General features: G+C 42.4%; 1 protein-coding gene across 2 annotated transcripts; it reads left to right on the top strand.

Annotated features, from left to right (window-relative positions):
• The first annotated feature begins 696 nt into the window (after positions 1–696).
• LOC123445161 (endoribonuclease Dicer homolog 3a) lies at positions 697–10,125 on the top strand. 2 transcript variants are annotated; one of them, XM_045122105.1, is made up of 26 exons: positions 723–853; positions 1,349–1,445; positions 1,554–1,734; positions 1,821–1,934; positions 2,444–2,578; positions 2,675–2,744; positions 3,061–3,125; positions 3,480–3,611; positions 3,711–3,863; positions 3,990–4,164; positions 4,314–4,419; positions 4,497–4,689; positions 4,783–4,943; positions 5,061–5,279; positions 5,411–5,673; positions 5,791–6,062; positions 6,163–6,659; positions 6,734–6,831; positions 7,054–7,274; positions 7,372–7,581; positions 7,688–8,140; positions 8,258–8,539; positions 8,848–9,171; positions 9,269–9,422; positions 9,489–9,600; positions 9,706–10,125. In XM_045122105.1, exons 1-26 carry the CDS (start codon positions 814–816, stop codon positions 9,899–9,901), a joined length of 4,923 nt encoding a protein of 1,640 aa, XP_044978040.1. In that variant the 5' UTR covers positions 723–813; the 3' UTR covers positions 9,902–10,125. The 2 variants fall into 2 exon arrangements, with proteins under 2 accessions (XP_044978041.1, XP_044978040.1); XM_045122106.1 differs by lacking the exons at positions 9,269–9,422; positions 9,489–9,600; positions 9,706–10,125 and having other exon boundaries at positions 697–853; positions 8,848–8,913; positions 8,988–9,127.
• The last annotated feature ends 8,237 nt before the right edge of the window (positions 10,126–18,362 follow it).

Here is an 18,362-nt window from a genome sequence, read left to right as displayed (position 1 = left end):
AGTGTTGGCCGTGAACTGGTCCCCATGCCGCCGCGGTCACCGGAGCGGGAGGCCTCGCCACGGGAGGAGGTGCTGCAGGCCAGCTTCCACCACGCCCCCGCGCACCAGGGACTGCCAGCCCACCTCTGACCGCCGCCGCCCTACATCGACCTCGTCAGCGACGGCGACGACGACGACACCGGCGACCAGTGAAGACGGCAACGACAACGGGAACGGCGGGCATGCTACTTTTTTTATGTTAATTATATCTAAAACTGGACCGTTTTGTGGCCGTGAAAACTGGACCTTTATTAATGTTTTAAGCTTTTTAAACTGAGTTTATTTATTTTTAGTTAAGTTTTTTTAAATCAAGTCCGACGCGGACATGATTTGGGATGCGGTCGCACGGTGGGCGCACGCATGATCCAACGAACAGAGCCGGACATGAACGAATTCATTGCCGTCTCAAACAGACAAAATTCGATCAAACCGGACGTTTGTTTGAGGTCGTGCGGTGAAGTTGGCTTAACCACGCAGGGTAGGAGCGACACGAGGAGCCAGTGCAGGCCCGTCAATCCACCACCACGGGGCTTCCAAGGCGCACCAAACAGGCCCCGCAGGCCACCAACCTCCGCCGCGGCAGTGTCTGCCTGTTTAGTATCCGCCCCCCCCCCCCCCCCCACCCCCAAGCCCCCGTGGGCCAGCGCATGTCAGCCCCAACTCCCAAACCCCAAAGCAGAGGCGAGTACCACTGCGAAGCTTGCCCACTACAATTCTCTCCTGGCGGAGGCGGAGGCGGAACCGGCGGCCGGAGGCCGCGGAGGCGACGAGCCGATGGACGCCACCGGCTCCGCGGAGGCGGCGGCCTGCGACGGTAAGTAACCGATCTAGACCCATCGCCACCTGCGCGTCTCTGCTGGGGTTTTGTGCCCGCTCTCTATTTTGCGGCCGCGGTGTTCGTGCCGGGCTGCCAATCAGGCCGGGGTTCGGCAATGCGCGTTCGATCCGGTCGATTGCCGCTCCCTACGCCCGCGTTTGATTTGACGGCGCCGGATTGGGGCTTGATTTTGGGGTTGCTGCGCTGCTTAATAATCTTCCAAAACATTCCGCCGCCATCGGTCGTCGTACCTTTGGCATGTCTGCCTGGGGTTTCCGCCATGCATTTGGGGGTTTCCTTTCTGCGAGGGTTTTTGGGGGTGAGGTGCTCCGGCTTTTCGTCTCTGAAGACAGAACGCGGGCACTCTGTTTTCCCCCCTCCTCTCCAGTTTATTTGATTATGTTCTGTTCGAATTGGGGAGGGGGGTTTCTAGCGCTGGATTGGGGTTCGCCATTGATCTCTCTCGTTTAACTGTTGTTGGATTTTGGACAGTGAACATTAACCCTCTCAAGAGGTCATCCGAGTCATGCCCTCAAGGAGACAGCCTGAAGCGGCAGAAGACAGAGTCTGAAGTTTTCACACCCAGAAGGTTTGGCACGATTTTATTTACTTATTTATTGTTGCAGGATTATACAGTCTTGTATGATCAGACAGAGTACTGTACCTGATGTTGCTTTATGATATTGAAATCGGTCAGATACCAGCTCGATGTCTATGAGGTTGCCAAGGGGCGAAACACGATTGCAATGCTTGACACAGGAGCCGGGAAGACGATGATTGCGGTGATGCTCATGAAAGAGTTTGGGAAAAAGATTGACAAATCAAATAACAATGGGAAGATCATATTCCTTGCACCAACAGTTCAGCTCGTCACACAGGTTGCACCACTGCAGTATGTAGGCTCGTGACTGTACATTCATCTTGGTATATGAAACTAGTATGTTCTGACATTTTGTTGCCGCAGCAATGCGAGGTGATTAAAACCCACACAGATTTTGATGTGGAACTGTATTGCGGTGCCTCGGGGGTTGATCACTGGACGCCTCAGAGATGGAAAGAAAAAGTATCGAAATCTCAGGTAAGTGTTGGTCCAGGCCTGTCGGTTCCTTGTTTGTTCATTGTATCATGGTAAAAATGCTTGTCTCCATTTTTCTGTTCACTATATCATGCAGACTTATAACATTAGATGCTTTTTTCATGTCCTGTCTACTTGCATTGAAAGACCTTGACAGTTGACATCTAATACCATTGTATGGCGACGTACTTGACTTAACAAAGCGTACTCATGCTTTCTGAGTCATGGTCTGTTTATTTGACCAGGAAACAATTTATTTTCGTCTGTATTGGTTCTTAGCCTCCCTTGCCCCTATTTAATGTACCATCGCTGGATGATAACTTCTGCCAACTCATCTGCGGGAGTCTGGGCTAACAAACAATACATCTACTATCACTTTATTGGTGCATTGGACTCGTACAGAGGCACATTTTCTTATACCTATCATACATTTTGATCAAGTGCCATGCTTTGTTTCGTTTGTATGTAGATGCTTTTGTCACTTACTTTGGAGTGCCATTGGAACATTGCAGGTCATGGTGATGATACCAGATGTGCTGCTAACTGCTTTACGCAGAGCTTTCTTGAGCTTGGACATGGTTAGTCTTATGATATTTGATGAGTGCCATCGTGCAACTCGCAATCATCCTTATGCGATGATAATGAAGGTATTCTGAAACACCAGATCACCTTTTTGTGCTCAACACTTCCTTTTTATAATCATTCTGAAATTGTTGTGTTCGCCACGGCCATGTTTTGAGCAGGACTACTATCACCAATCTGACCACAAGCCAAATGTGTTTGGTATGACGGCCTCACCTGTTATAAGAAAAGGCAAGCATTCACAAATACATAAAATACTTTATTGTTTTGCTATACATTGCATATAACGCTACATGCTTTGAATTGTTTCTACGTACATGTATATTAAATAAACTGATGAACATTGTGTCAGACACATAATTTATGGTAAAGAAGGGAATGCTAAACAGTAAATACGGTCGCATGGATAAACTTGATCGTAGACTATGTTGAAAGGTGTTAAGATCGTTGAAAAAAAGTACAATTGGAAGTCCTTTGTTACATTCTTATTAGCAATAGTATATAAATCTTCTCTAATGATTTTGATTTGTCCTTGTCATCTTTGTAGGTGTCTCTTCTAATCTGGATTGTGAAGTTCAGTTTGCTGAACTGGAAAAGCTTCTAAATGCTAAGGTACTTCCTATTTTTCTGGTTATACAAGTTCCATATTTGCACAATTTCTAGTTGTGATCCCTGCAACATTCTATTTTTGTTCGTTGAACTGCAAACATGTAAAACTGGGCATCGACCAGTTGGCTAGAGGTGCCCACATTATATTTTTGTCATGGCCCCTAGCCCACCCGCATTCGAGCCTTGTGCTCCGCAGGGGTGCTCACAGTTGTTCTCTTTTAATTTAAAAAGCCACAGGGGCTAGTCCCTGTTGATTCAGAAAGAAAAACTGCAAACATATAGTCATATGCAGATATGTTTATAGATTGTGGCCTTCTAACATATATTGATATATATATTTATGTTTTGCTCGAACAGATCTACACAGTGGCTGATAGAGAAGAGATAGAGCTTTGCGCTCCTTCTGCAAAAGAAGTGGACAGATACTATGACCCAAAAAGAGTTTGTTTCAAGGAATTGAGTGAAGAGTTGGGACTTTTGCATTCCAAGGTCTCACATCTTAGTCCCTGCTCTACTGTTTAAGTATGTTACTGGAGTTCAGTGGCTCAAGATTTTATCTCTGAAGACAATTAATTTTTGTTTGTGCAGTACGATGCATTAATAACTACATTGCAGAATAAGCCTAACTACCAGAATAAAGAATCCGGTGAAATAGCAAAAGAATCACGGGGGCGTCTATTCAATTCTTCAGCCAAAATCCTGTATTGCATCGATGATGTTGGTCTTCTTTGTGCTAGTGAGGTATCTCTTAGGTTCATTGGTTCTAATGGTTCGTGTAACATGTAATGCAGTTTTTATCTTTATTTTTTATATAATCACTATTTGACCTCTAGAGCTTCCTGCCACAGTTAATATTTTATCTTGCAGGCCACTACAATCTACATTGAAAGGGGTCAGAGAAACGGTTGGCTGAAGAAAGCTTCTGATGCCACAAATACTCAATGTGTTGCAAATAGTTCGTTCCTGCTTGCAGAAATTTCAGCGCTTCATCTGAAGTTCTTTGAGGATATGTCACGTATAGTTGACAAGCACCTCCAGCAAGGTGTGATGATTGTGTACCTAAAACCAGCAACGTATCATTTTTCGATGATCTTTTTTGCAGCCTTACACTATTATGCAAAACTGTTGGCCGAAGGATATTAAACAAATGTAGCATGTAACACTAGATGTAATGGGTTCCTGTTATTTCAGGTAGCGATGTGCTTCTAAATTCTGACAGTGGATGTGTGGAAGCAATGAAGACGGGTTATATTTCACCAAAGCTTTATGAACTCATCCAAATCGTTCGCTCATTCTGGTAAATATGCTACTTTTACCTGACATGACATAACTCTACTCCTTTGCACTGACATGACATACTTCTCTTCCTAACAGTAACTTGGATCATGTCCAATGCCTCATTTTTGTGGATCGAAAGATCACTGCCAGAGTCATGGAACGGATAATGAAGAAAATTGGCTACCTCTCACATTTTACAGTTTCCTCTCTTACTGGAGGGAGTTCTTCAGTGGACGCTCTGACCCCTAAAATGCAGAAGGACACACTGGATTCATTTCGCTCCGGAAAGGTCCTTAGATTCTGTAAACATTTTGGAGAAAGAAAAACTTAGCCCTCGTGATCTAACATTTCTTTGTCTTCCCATTTTATGAACTAAATGTAGGTGAACTTACTATTTACGACAGATGTTGCGGAAGAGGGCATTGATGTCACAGACTGCTCGTGTGTAATAAGATTTGATTTGCCGAAGACTACCCGTAGTTATATGCAGTCACGTGGACGAGCACGCCAGAAGGACTCTCAGTACATACTAATGATTGAAAGGTAAAGTTTTCACTTGGCTGTCCATTCTAATTTTTCTTATGCTTGTGGTTTTAAATGGTTGCAAAAAGGAATGGTGAGAGGGGAACCAAGAAGCTATAATTGTGATATTCTTTGCAGGGAAAATGTTAAACAAAATAATTTGATATCTGCCATTTTGAGAAGTGAGAAGTCGATGGTTGAGACTGCTTTGAACAGAGATTCTGAGGATCTACTCCCTGGTTTCTTCCCCGTTGAAGAAAAGAATGAATACCATGTAGGCACAACAGGAGCAAAAGTAACTGCTGGCTCTAGCATTAGTGTTATCGCCCAATACTGTGACAAGCTTCCAGGGGACAAGTATGATGATCACATTTTTTAGTCTGGTTATTCTTGGCTACACATTTTACACCTGCAAATCTGCGATACCAGTTGTCATTTTGTGTGTGTGGCTCTTATTTCTCGTTCTTACATTTCTGCACATGTCACAGGTACGACACCACAAAACCTTCATTTGAGTTCACCAACCATGGTGATGGTTTTGTGTGTACGTTAACACTACCATCTAGTGACATGTTGCCACCTTTGGTGGGTCCAAAAGCAAGAAACAAGAAGAGAGCAAAACAGCTCGTTTGTCTTGATGCATGTAAGCAGCTGCATCTGCTAGGAGTACTTACTGACTCTCTTTCTGTTGAAGAGGCACCACTGGAATCTGTGAACAAAACTGACGTTCTCACATCTTTGGCTGGTGTAGGTGAGTGATTACTAAGCTCTAAAATGTTGTATGTTTTTTACAGTATTGATTCCTGAGTTAACTGTGATAAAAAGTAACTTGTATTTCTGATGACAATCTTTTATTGCCTTCACAAAGGTACAACCAAACGAAAGGAGCTACATGGTACAACTAGAGTATGTGGGTTGTCTGGTACCTGGGCATCAGAGAGAACTGCCATTAACCTTCAAGGCTACAGGATGAAATTTCTTTGTGACCAAGTTGGTCAGAAATACTCTGATTTTGTTCTGTTAATTGATAAAACTATAGCACATGAAGCTGCTAATTTGGATATTGAGCTGTTTCTACATGACAAGATGGTGAAAGCTTCAGTCTCTCCTTGTGGCCTTTTTGAGTTGGATGTTCAACAGGTCTGCTCAAGTTGTGTTTTCTTCTTGCTACCGTTGTTATCCCTGTTCTTTTTTTTGCTTTTGATTCATATTGAAGATTCATTCTGTTTTCCCCGCTTAGATGGAGCAAGCAAAGCTATTTCAAGCACTTATGTTCAATGGTTTGTTCGGAAAGTTGTTCACTGGATCAAAATCATCCGACGTTCCATGGGAGTTTATTCTCAGTAAAGATGACAACTTTATCTGGAATAATCCAAACATGTATTTGATTTTACCTATGGATCCTACTGTGGAGTCCCATGACATTTCATGCATCAACTGGAGAGTGATTGATGAAGCCGCTACAGCTGTTAAACTTATGAGGAAGATTTATTTTGAAGAAAAAATTAACATACCGGGAATACTTGATTTCGACCAAAATGATGAAGATCTAATTCATTTGGCCAACACTTCATGTGAGGCTAATTTCCTTAGAAATGTGGTAGTGCTGGCAGTTCACACAGGAAAGATATATACTGCTCTTAATGTTGCTGATTTATCTGCCAATAGCACATTTGATGGTGTATCAGATGAGAAAGAAACAGAATTCCACACCTTTGCAGAATACTTTGAAAAGAAGTATGTTTGTTACCGCGCATATTCATGTGCTTGCTCAAGCATAAATATGTTGAATTAATTTATTTCATGTGCAGGTATGGCATAGTTCTTCGTCATCCCTCACAGCCATTACTAGTGCTGAAACCCAGTCATAGGCCCCACAACATTCTTTCCTCGAAGCTCAGAGATGAAGGTCCTTGTTTTTTTCCCTCTGTAGCCAGTTTTAGTTTTAGTCACTTTATAGTTTTTTGAAGAATTATTACATAAATCATCTTCGTTTTTCATACATCAAACAGGATTGACAATGAGCTCATTTAATTAGACGGGTGCATTCGCAGTATATCTTGTCCTCATTGTTCATGCTTTGCTTGATTATTTTTATATGAGCCTCATGTTTGCTTGCTGCCTTTCCTAGGTAATGATGAGAAGAAAAAGGGTGGCACATCAGATATAACTAAGGCAAACAACCGTGTTCACATGCCCCCAGAGTTGCTGATCCCCCTTAACTTTTCTGATGACATTTTAAGAACATTTTATTTGTTCCCATCTTTGATGCATCGTATAGAGACACTAATGCTAGCCAGTCAACTAAAGAGTGAAATTTCATATGACGATTCTAATGTATCAAGCTTTTTGGTAAGAAATCGGCATTAGTATTTTTTTTATCACTTCTATACATTACATTTATTGTGTTTCTTGAAATGAACATGATCAATTTGCACATGCACTTTAGATTCTAGAAGCTATTACAACTCTTCGATGCTCTGAAGACTTCTCAATGGAGCGTCTGGAATTATTGGGAGATTCTGTGCTGAAGTATGTCGTTAGTTGTCACCTTTTCCTAAAATTTCCTGACAAGGATGAGGGGCAGTTAACATCCAGTAGGGTTGATATAATATCTAATGCTGCACTTTATGGGTTTGGAATTGAACACAAAATACAGGTAAATTGTATCTCATTCTGGGCAATCTATACAATGTTGCATTTGTTAAGTTGACTGTTAACATTATCACAGACTAATCCTGTAACTGGTGGCATGTGATTCATAGGGTTATATACGTGATGCTGCATTTGATCCTCGCCGATGGCTTGCACCAGGACAGCTCTCCATTCATCCTGTTCCTTGTAATTGTCCAGTAAATTCTGAGGCTGTCACTGAGGATATTCATGTGAAAGTAGGCCAGCTGTGTGATAAGGGACACAGATGGATGTGTTCCAAAACAATTTCTGATTGCGTTGAAGCTATAATCGGTGCATATTATGTAGAAGGTGGCTTAAGAGCAGCTATGGCTGTTCTCAAATGGTTGGGAATTGATGTTGAAGTTGAGGAAGAATTGATTGGTCAGTTCTTGAGTGCATCTGTGCAGACGTATCTTCCAAAAAATGATGTAATTGAAAAGTTTGAAGCAAAACTAGGCTATGTATTTTTGATGAAAGGTCTTCTTCTAGAAGCTCTTACCCACCCATCACTGCAGGAATCAGCAGAAAGATATTCCTACCAGGTAATGGTTGATGTTAGCATTAAACTTAATTTAGCTGGCTATTCATGTTGGGTGTTCTCAATTCTTTATTATTCAATTTCAATACTGGAAAAAACTGAATGTGTCTATTTGTTCCAGCGTCTGGAGTTTCTCGGTGATGCTGTCTTGGATATTCTCTTAACACGACATCTTTTCCATAGTCATAAAGACACCGATGAGGGGGAACTGACAGATTTACGCTCTGCATCAGTAAACAATGAAAATTTTGCACGACTTGCAGTAAAGCATAAGTTTTATCAGTGTCTCCAGCATTCTTCTGGGAAATTACCAGATAATATTACTGAATATGTGAATAGTTTAGAGAACCCTTCCATGGACAAAATCAACTCTTTATCAGATGCGGCATTAAGAGGGCCTAAGGTATGTTTCTCTTCCTTTGCCTTTGATGTGTATGATTTACTCAAGATGGCTAAATAGATTATTACTCCCTCCGTTCGGAATTTACTTGTCGCACAAATGTATAAAAATGGATGTATCTAGAACTAAAATACATATAGATACATCCATTCCTATGACAAGTATTTCCGTACGGAGGGAGTACTATTGTTACATTTTTATTTATGGATATTACTATTGTTAAAAAAATTATTCACCTTTTGTTTCATTTTCCAGAATCGTCATGTACCAGTGTATATGAATATCATAGTTTCCTTTCTTTTGCCCTGCAGGTTCTTGGTGATATTGTAGAAAGTATTGCGGGTGCAATTCTTATAGACAGAAAACTTGATTTGGAGGTAGTTTGGGGTATTTTCAAACCTCTTCTTTCCCCTATTGTCACACCTGAGAAGCTGGAGTTACCTCCTTTCAGAGAGCTTCTCGAATGGTGCAGCGAAAATGGGTACTTTATAGGAATTAAGTGTACAGATGGGGACAAAATAGAGGCTACCATGGATGTGCAACTCAAGGAGACGCTCCTTATCAGGCGAAGTTGTGGCAAGAGCAAAAAGGATGCTAAAGCACATGCAGCTTCCATGTTACTCAAGGACCTTGAGGTACCCGTTTTCTGTTTTGTGCTTCCCACTTTTTTGACATCGTATTGTTTTTAAGGTCCAGCATTTCAACCCCTCAATGTTCGATTTCCTTCTGCAGGAGCAAGGACTTCTAGTACCAAAGAATGCAAGTAACAAGCAACAGTTCCAAGATCATCGTAACATTTTTGATGCAATGGATATACAACTTTCAACACCAATCAGGAGAAAGAAATCAGCTGGTTCAAAGATAGCTGATAGTCTTGATAAACCAGGTATGTTTTGTTTGTCATCCCAAGCACGAGTTCTTGTTTCATATTTATAATATCTCACTTACGCAGTGGACTGGGCGGTGAGAATGAGTAAAGGAGGACCCCGTGCCGCACTGCATGAGTTCTGCAAAATGTTACAATGGCCGCGTCCTATTTTCGATAGTGCGGAAGTAGAACAAAGGTACTTTTGCCTTGAACCGATCTCTGCCTGTGATTACTGATGAGTGAACTTCCAGGTAGCTTGTGTAAACTAACCAGCTAAATCTTCCCATTTTCCTGAAAGCAGTGTGCCTACGCCTCAAGGTCAAGGGTTCTCCTTCGTGTCAACCATAAAACTGCACATACCGAATAGTGATGTGATCAGCCTCAGGGGGGATGGTTTTGCGGATAAGAAGAGCGCAATGGATTCCGCGGCACTACTCATGCTCTATGAGCTTCAGCGGCGAGGGAGACTGCAAGTCCAGGAGATTCATGTTCAGTGAGAGCCGTGTGTGATGCTAGTAAATATTAGTACTATTCCCCATTGACCGGGGCAAGTTTTAGAGGTGCGTGTAGCATCTTCCGAATAAATGGATGCTGAGGATACTTGTGAGAGGCAGGGCACAGCTGAGCTGACCTGGTTCTGCTGCCAGTCGTTATGTATGTTATAACTTGTTAAAAAAGATGTATGTTGTGTCTGGCTTCATATATTGGTTGCGGCAGGAAATGATGAGCCGAAAGTGCTGCAAGTCCACTGTCTATCAGTACTCCCTCCGTTTTTATTTACTCTGCATATTAGGTTTGTCTAAAGTGACACTATATACTTTCAACAAGTTTGTAGAAAAATATATTAACATATACATCATCAAATCTATAACATTGAATCATCATTGCAAATACATTTTCATAATATTAAATTTGTTATTGTAAATGTTCATATTGTTTTCTACAAACTTGATCAAATTTTATAAAGTTTGACTTCAGTCAAAGCTAATATGGGGAGTAAATAAAAACGGAGGGTGTACTTCATGGGCTCTTCAATGATCCTTTTCTCTCCTTGCAGATTTAGGAGCTCGACATTCCATTCATGTTTTCTTCTCCTTTTGCCAATAAAAACTTGGGGCAACAAGAACCACTAATAAAACATCTCAATGCAATAGAGAATTGTCACTACTGTATTAGGTAATGTAATGGTGTTTTGGCTCATAGGTGTAGAAGATACACCTATTATGAAATATATATAAAAACGCATTTTAAAATGTTCAAAATTCTAAATAATAGTTTTGCTTGTACATCCGGATATTTTAAGTTTGCACACAATATTTTGAAAAAAGGAACATTTTTTGTGGCATGTATAAAAGGGATAACAAAATGTCTTGTGAATAGCTATAATCAATTATCAAAATATATTCTTTTTCACACAAACGACGAAAATAATAATCCTTTTTTATTGAAACTTTGTGTATGAATATATAATGTCCGGACGTACACACCGGGTTTTCTCTTAATTTTTTTAAACTTTTTAAAATATGTATGTGGACAATAGGTGTATCTACACCTATGAGCCATAGTGAATTTTCCGTACTGTTTTAACTATTGTAATTCTGTACAAATATATATGCAACGGAAGTGTGAAACCAATTGAAGACATATGCAACAGAAGTGTGAAACCAATGCAAGACATATGCAACAAAAAATGTCGGTCTTTTGTGACAAAATACAGAAACGCATTCAAAATAAAAAGTGTTGTTACATCAAAACTTGGTTTTTCTCTACTGTGTTAAAAAAATTAGTTTTAATTTGCAACATTAAAACAAATTTATTTTAAATCAACAAATCCTGACATGACATCCTGATCCTTTCCTTCACCATACCATTGAAAAAAGATATCTCAGCTAGCACGTCAGTTTGATCGCTCCTCCATTATGCCGGCGTTGATTTTTGCTGTTAAAGCTTTGTTGGTTGCGGGAAAAGCCACACAACCTTTTCCTCGTGCTCCTTCCCTGAGCTAATCCCATGTTAGGATTTTCCGCCTCCCAGTGCTTGCCTCGTCTCCTACGGTCTTAGGGTCATGGAGGCGCGGTGGATTTTCAACCCTTGCCCATGGGAGGGATCCCGTTCCATTTTTAGGCGTTTCTTTGAGTTTGTTTAGGGTTTGTGTCCTGCTCAGAAAAATGAGGTGGCGATCAGTGGCGGAGCTTGAGCCAAATATGTGTGTGTGTGTGTGTGTGTTGGGGGGGGGACCTCATTATTTTTAACTGATTTAGAGTTAAAAATAAACCTAATATAAATAAATATAGACTTGATTGTTTTTGAGCGGGGGGGGGGGGGGGCATGGTTGCCCCCCACCAAGCTCCGCCACTGGTGGCGATGGCTTTTTGAAGAGGGAATGAGTTCTCCTCGCCTAGTCCTTGTTCGGGTGGTGCGTCTAGCGTCGTCGAAGGGCACATGGACGTGTGTCCTCGGCATAACTCAAGGGATTCGGTTGGTGTTTGTCTTCGGTGGATCTGCTTGGATTCACTTATCGTTCATCTACATTCGTGTTTCTACACGTTGGACCCTTCTGACCTACACTCTTCTTCATCGACGACAACTGATGTCCTGGTCTGCTCGTTCTTCGAGGTTTTAGCACGACAACTTCCCGATGTCTACTACATCCAAGTTTGCGTGGCTCCGGCGAGGTAGGGGCAATGACAGCGGCACGCCTTCACCTTGCTTTAGTGCTTGTAGTCATTGCTAGATGATCTATGGACATGGATGTAATTTTATAATTTCTTGTGTTATTTGTATTTTCGTGCAGTGCATCTGCCCAGTCCAGGCAACCAAACACCATGGAAAATTTGCTTCCGTAATGCAGACAATCTACATGTGAACTATCAAATTATATGTATAAAATGACTTTTTTTATCTATATGGACTCATTCGGTCTCACTTGAGCCAAGGAGTAAAAAAACAAGGCAGCTAAGCAAAGCACATTTGTATATCTGGCGTGAAGGTTGGTCGCGTCCATTCGGGGCCATGCTCCATGCTCCCCTGCCATTAGAGCATCTACAGCTGAGCATTTCAAATCCCCCTCAAACGCTCGGGTGGACGACCGAGTCAGTGACCTGTCAAGAAAATGCGACCTGAACGACACCTCAAATGCTTAGGCTGACTAGTACCCTTCATATCCAACCCAAACCTGGGCAGATCTGGGGCAACACGGGAACGGCAGGGCGCATCCGCCATGTTGGGCTGACGTTAGGGTCCCATAGGAAAACACTTGGAAAGCCGACAAACTAATGGTGTCTCCTATAATGGGGTGCGAACGTCGCGTGACGCCGCTCCGACCCGCCGTCCGAGGGCCAAATTCTGGCTATTTAAGTCGGATGACATCCCCCAACCCTAGCCACAACCACTCCTTCATCTGTACGTCGCCAACCTGAGCCCATCCAACTCTCCCCCACTTCGCCTCACTCTTTCCTTGCCGCCCGGCTTCGCCATGACCCGGCAAAAAAAGACAACTTATGCTATGATTGTTGGAAATATGCTAGTGTGTGGATATATAGACAAAAACAATGTCCCTAGTGAGCCTCTAGTTGACTAGCTTGTTGATCAAGGATGGTTAAGGTTTCCTAGCCATAGACAAGTGTTGTCACTTGATGAAGGGATCACATCATTAGGAGAATGATGTGATGGACAAGACCCAAACTATAAATGTAGCATATGATCGTGTCATTTTGTTGCTATTGTTTTTTGCATGTCAAGTATACATTCCTATGATCATGAGATCATGTAACTCACTAACACCGGAGGAATACCTTGTGTGTATCAAACGTCGCAACGTTATTGGGTGACTATAAAGGTGCTCTACATGTATCTCCGAAGGTGTCCATTGAGTTAGCATGGATCAAGACTGGGATTTGTCACTCCGTGTGACGGAGAGGTATCTCGGGGCCCACTCGGTAATACAACATCATAAACAAGCCTTGCAAGCAATGTGACTAAAGAGTTAGCCACGAGATCTTGTATTATGGAACGAGTAAAGAGACTTGCCGGTAACGAGATTGAAATAGGTATGTCGATACCAATGATCGAATCTCGGGCAAGTAACATACCGAAGGACAAAGGGAATGATATACGGGATTGTGTGAATCCTTGACATAGAGGTTCAACTGATAAGATCTTCATAGAATATGTAGGATCCAATATGGACGTCCATGTCCTGCTATTGGATATTGACCGGAGAGTGTCTCGGTCATGTCTACATAGTTCTCGAACCCGCAAGGTTTGCACACTTAAGGTTCGGTGACGTTTTTGGCATAGTTGAATTATTGATGTTGGTAACCGAATGTTGTTCGAAGTCCTGGATGAGATCCCGGATGTCACGAGGGTCTCCAGAATGGTCCGGAAACGAAGATTGATATATATGATTGTTGCATTTGGCTTTTAGAAAGATTTCGGGCATTACCGGTAAAGTACCAGGAGTGATGAATGGGTTCCGGGGTTTTATCGGGAGGGGCCACCCACCCTGGAGAGGACCTAATAGGCCCATGGGTGGTGCACCAACCCTTGGTGGGATGGTGAGGCCAGCCCAATAAGCCTATTTCGGCTGAAGCAAAAAAAAGGAAAAAAAGGAAGAGGTGGACAAGATGGGAAGGACTCCTCCACCAAACCGAATTGGAGGAGGAATCCTCCCTCTTAGGCTCGGCCGAACCCTCCTACTTGGAGTAGGAGGCAAGCCAACCCTTCCTCTTGTTTCTCCTATATATAGTGGAGTTTTGAGAGGGGTTTTGCACCCCAAGCCTTTGTGCAGCACTCTCTCCCTCCACTACTTCGTGACACCATCATCACCGCCACGTAGTCGTGCTGCCGGAGAATTCAGCTACCTCTTCGTCTCTCTTGTTGGATCAAGAAAGCGAAGATCGTCATCGATCTGTACGTGTGCTGAACGCGGAGGTGCCGTCTGTTCAGCGCTAGATCGGGACAGATCGTGGGCCGGCGGTGATTTGGATCACGAAGATGTTCCACTACATCAACCGCGTTTCTTAACGCTTCCCGCTTAGAGACCTACAAGGGTATGTGGATCCGATCTCCCTCTCATAGATGATCATCACCATGATAGGTCTTCGTGTGCGTAGGAATTTTTTTGTTTCCCATGCAACGTTCCCCAACAATGGTATCAGAGCTAGGTTCATGCGTAGATGATATCTCGAGTAGAACACAAAAGAGTTTGTGGGCATTGATGTTCAATTTGCTGCCCTCCTTAGTCTTTTGTTGATTCAACGACATTGTTAGGATGAAGCAGCCCGGACCAACTTTACTCGTACGCTCATGAGAGACCGGTTTCATCGACTTACATGCAACTTGTTGCATAAAGATGACTGGCGGGTGTCTGTTTCTTCAACTTTAGTTGAATCAGATTTGGCCGAGGCGGTCCTTGGAGAAGGTTAAATAGCAATTTTCATATCACCGTTGTGGCTTTGCATAAGTAAGATGCGATCATACTAGATACCCATACCAGCCACGTAAAACATGCAACAACAAATTAGAGGACGTCTAACTTGTTTTTGCACGGTATGCCGGTGATGTGATATGGTCAAAGACATGATATGATATATTGGATGTATGAGATGATCATGTTGTAGTAGTTAAATATCAACTTGCACGTTGATGTTACGGCAACCGGCATGAGCCATAGGGTTGTCTTTAAATTTAGTTTGCGCTTGCAGATGCTCTTGCTATATCGCTAGGCAGTAGCTTTAATAGTAACAACATAGATAGCGCGACAACCTCGATGACAACACAATGATGGAGATCTTGATGATGGAGATCATGGTGTGGCACCGGTGACGACGGAGATCATGACGGTGCTTTGGTGATGGAGATCAAGAAGCACAAGTTCATGGCCATATCATGTCACTTTTTGATTTGCATGTGATGTTAATCCTTTTATGCACCTTATTTTGCTTAGAACGACGGTAGCATTATAAGGTGATCCCTCACTAAAATTTCAAGATAAAATTGTGTTCTCCCCGACTGTGCACCATTGCGACAGTTCGTCGTTTGGAGACACCATGTGATGATCGGGTGTGATAGACTCAATGTTCACATACAACGGGTGCAAAACAGTTGCACACGCGGAACACTCGGGTTAAACTTGACGAGCCTAGCATGTACATGCATGGCCTCGGAACACAAGAGATCGAAAGGTCGAGCATGAATCATATAGTTGATATGATCAACATGGAGATGTTCACCAATCACCACTGAAACTATACTCAACTCACGTGATGATCGGACTTGAGTTAGTGAATTTGGATCACGCGACACTCGAATGACTAGAGGGATGTCTATTTGAGTGGGAGTTTATTTGTAATATGATTATATAAACTCAATTATCTTGAACGTAGTCTAAGTAATCTTTGCAAAATTTTATGTTGTAGATCAATGGCTCGCATAGTAGCAACCTTGAATTTTAATACGTTCCTAGAGAAAGCTAAGCTGAAAGATGATGGAAGCAACTTTGTTGACTGGGCTCGTAATCTTAGGCTTATCCTCATGGCTGGCCAAAAGCAATATGTCCTTGATGCTGCGCTAGGTGATGCACCACCCGCTACGGAGACCCAAGATGTTTCGAACGCTTGACAGTCCCGTAAGGATGACTACTCACTAGTTCAATGTGCAGTTTTGTATGTCTTAGAACTGGGACTTCAAAAAACGTTTTGAACGTCATGGAGCATATGAGATGTTCCAGGAGTTGAAGTTTATCTTTGAGAAGAATGCCCGGATCGAGAGGTATTAGACCTCCGGTAAGTTGTATGCTTGCAAAATGGAGGAGAATTCATGTGTCAGTGAACACGTGCTCAGAATGTCTGGGTACTCTAACCGTCTAGTTGAGCTGGGGATTGAACTCCCGCAAGAAGCTATCACTGACAAAATTCTACACTCACTGCCACCTAGCTATAAGAGCTTCGTGTTGAACTATAACATGCAAGGGATGAATAAGTCACTCGGCGAGTTGTTTGCGATGCTGAAAGTCGCAGAGTCAGAAATCCAGAAAGAACATCAAGTGTTGATGGTCAATAAGACCACTAGTTTCAAGAAAAAATGGCAAAGGCAAGAAGGGTAACTCCAAGAAGAGTGGAAAAGTTGTTGCCCCTCCAACGAAGAAACCCAAGTCTGGACCTAAGCCGAAAACTGAGTGCTATTATTGCAACGGGACTGGTCACTCGAAGCGAAACTACCCCAAGTATCTGGCCGATAAGAAGGCGGCCAACGCCTAACAAGGTATATTTGATATACATGTTATTGATGTGTACCTCACCAGCTCTCGTAGTAGTGCCTGGTTATTTGATACCGGTTCTGTTGCTCACATTTGCAACTCGAAATAGGAACTACGGAATAAACGAAGACTGGCGAAGGATGAAGTGACGATGCACGTGGGAAATGGTTCCAAGGTTGATGTGATCACCGTCGGCACGCTCTCACTTCAGTTACCATCGGGATTAGTGATGAACTTAAATAATTGTTATTTAGTGCCTACGTTAAGCATGAACATTATAACTGGATGTTGTTTATTGCGAGCGGTTACTCATTTAAGTCAGAGAATAATGGTTGTTCTATTTATATGAGTAATATCTTTTATGGTCATGCACCCAATATGAGGGGTTTGTTCATATTGAATCTCGATTGTGATGACACTCATGTCCATAACATTGAGACCAAAAGATGTAGAGTTGATAATGATAGCGCCACTTTCTTGTGGCAGTGCCGCTTAGGTCATATTGGTGTAAAGCGCATGAAGAAACTCCATGCTTATGGACTTTTGAAGTCACTTGATTTTGAATCACTTGACACATGCCAACCATGTCTCATGGGCAAGATGACTAAGACTCCGTTCTCCGGAACAATGGAGCATGCAAGTGACTTGTTTGAGATCGTACATACTGATGTGTGCAGACCGATGAGAATAGAGGCACGCGGCGGATATTGTTATTTTCTCACCTTCACTTATGATTTGAGTAGATATGGCTATATCTGCTTGATGAAACACAAGTCTGAAACATTTGAAAAGTTCAAGCAATTTTAGAGTGAAGTTGAAAATCATTGTAGCAAGAAGATCAAGTTCCTACGATCTGATCGAGGAGGTGAATATCTGAGTTACGAGTTTGGTGCTCACTTAAGACAACGTGGAATTGTTTCATAGTTGACACCGCCTGGAACACCATAGTGTAATGGTGTGTCGAACATTGTAATCGTACTTTATTAGATATGGTGCATTCTATGATGTCTCTTACCGATTTGCTATTATCATTTTGGGGCTATGCATTGGAGACAGCTGCATTCACTTTAAATAGGGCACCATCAAAATCCGTTGAGATGACACCATATGAGCTATGGTATGGCAAGAAGCCAAAGTTGTCGTTTCTTAAAGTTTGGGGATGTGATGCTTATGTCAAAAAGCTTCACCCTGAAAAGCTGGAACCCAAAGCAGAAAAGTGTGTCTTCATAGGTTACCCAAAAGAGACAGTTGAGTATACCTTCTATCTCAGATCCGAGGGCAAAGTGTTTGTCGCTAAGAACGGAGCTTTTCTTGAGAAAGACTTTCTCTTGAAAGAATTGAGTGGGAGGAAGATAGAACTTGATAAGGTTGCGGAACCTCTACTTCAACAAGATGGTGGTGCAGGGCAGAAATAAATTTTTGTTGAGGCAACACCAGTTGAAGAGGAAGCTAATGATGGTGATCATGAAGCTTCAGATCAAGTTGCTGTCGGACCTCGCAGGTCGACAAGAGCACGTACTGCTCCTGAGTGGTACGGGAATCCTGTCTTGTCAATCATGCTGTTGGACAACAATGAACCTGCGAATTATGGAGAAGCTATGGTTAGAAGCCATGAAATCCTAGATAGGATCTATGTATAAAAACAAAGTATGGACTTTGGAAGTATTACCTGAAGGTCGAAAGGCTATTCAGAACAAATG

Source organism: Hordeum vulgare, chromosome 3H, assembly GCF_904849725.1.
Source record: "Hordeum vulgare subsp. vulgare chromosome 3H, MorexV3_pseudomolecules_assembly, whole genome shotgun sequence".
Classification (NCBI taxonomy): domain Eukaryota; kingdom Viridiplantae; phylum Streptophyta; class Magnoliopsida; order Poales; family Poaceae; genus Hordeum; species Hordeum vulgare.
Note: the sequence above shows the minus strand (reverse complement) of the source record. Positions and strands in the feature narration are given on the sequence as shown.

Excerpts from the sequence above, each read along its gene's own strand:
- LOC123445161 (XM_045122105.1), top strand. The coding sequence starts at position 814 with ATGGACGCCACCGGCTCCGCGGAGGCGGCGGCCTGCGACG. Across the intron at positions 1,735-1,820 it reads CAGTTCAGCTCGTCACACAG|CAATGCGAGGTGATTAAAAC; the intron begins GTTGCACCACTG and ends TTGTTGCCGCAG. Across the intron at positions 6,832-7,053 it reads CTCGAAGCTCAGAGATGAAG|GTAATGATGAGAAGAAAAAG; the intron begins GTCCTTGTTTTT and ends TGCCTTTCCTAG.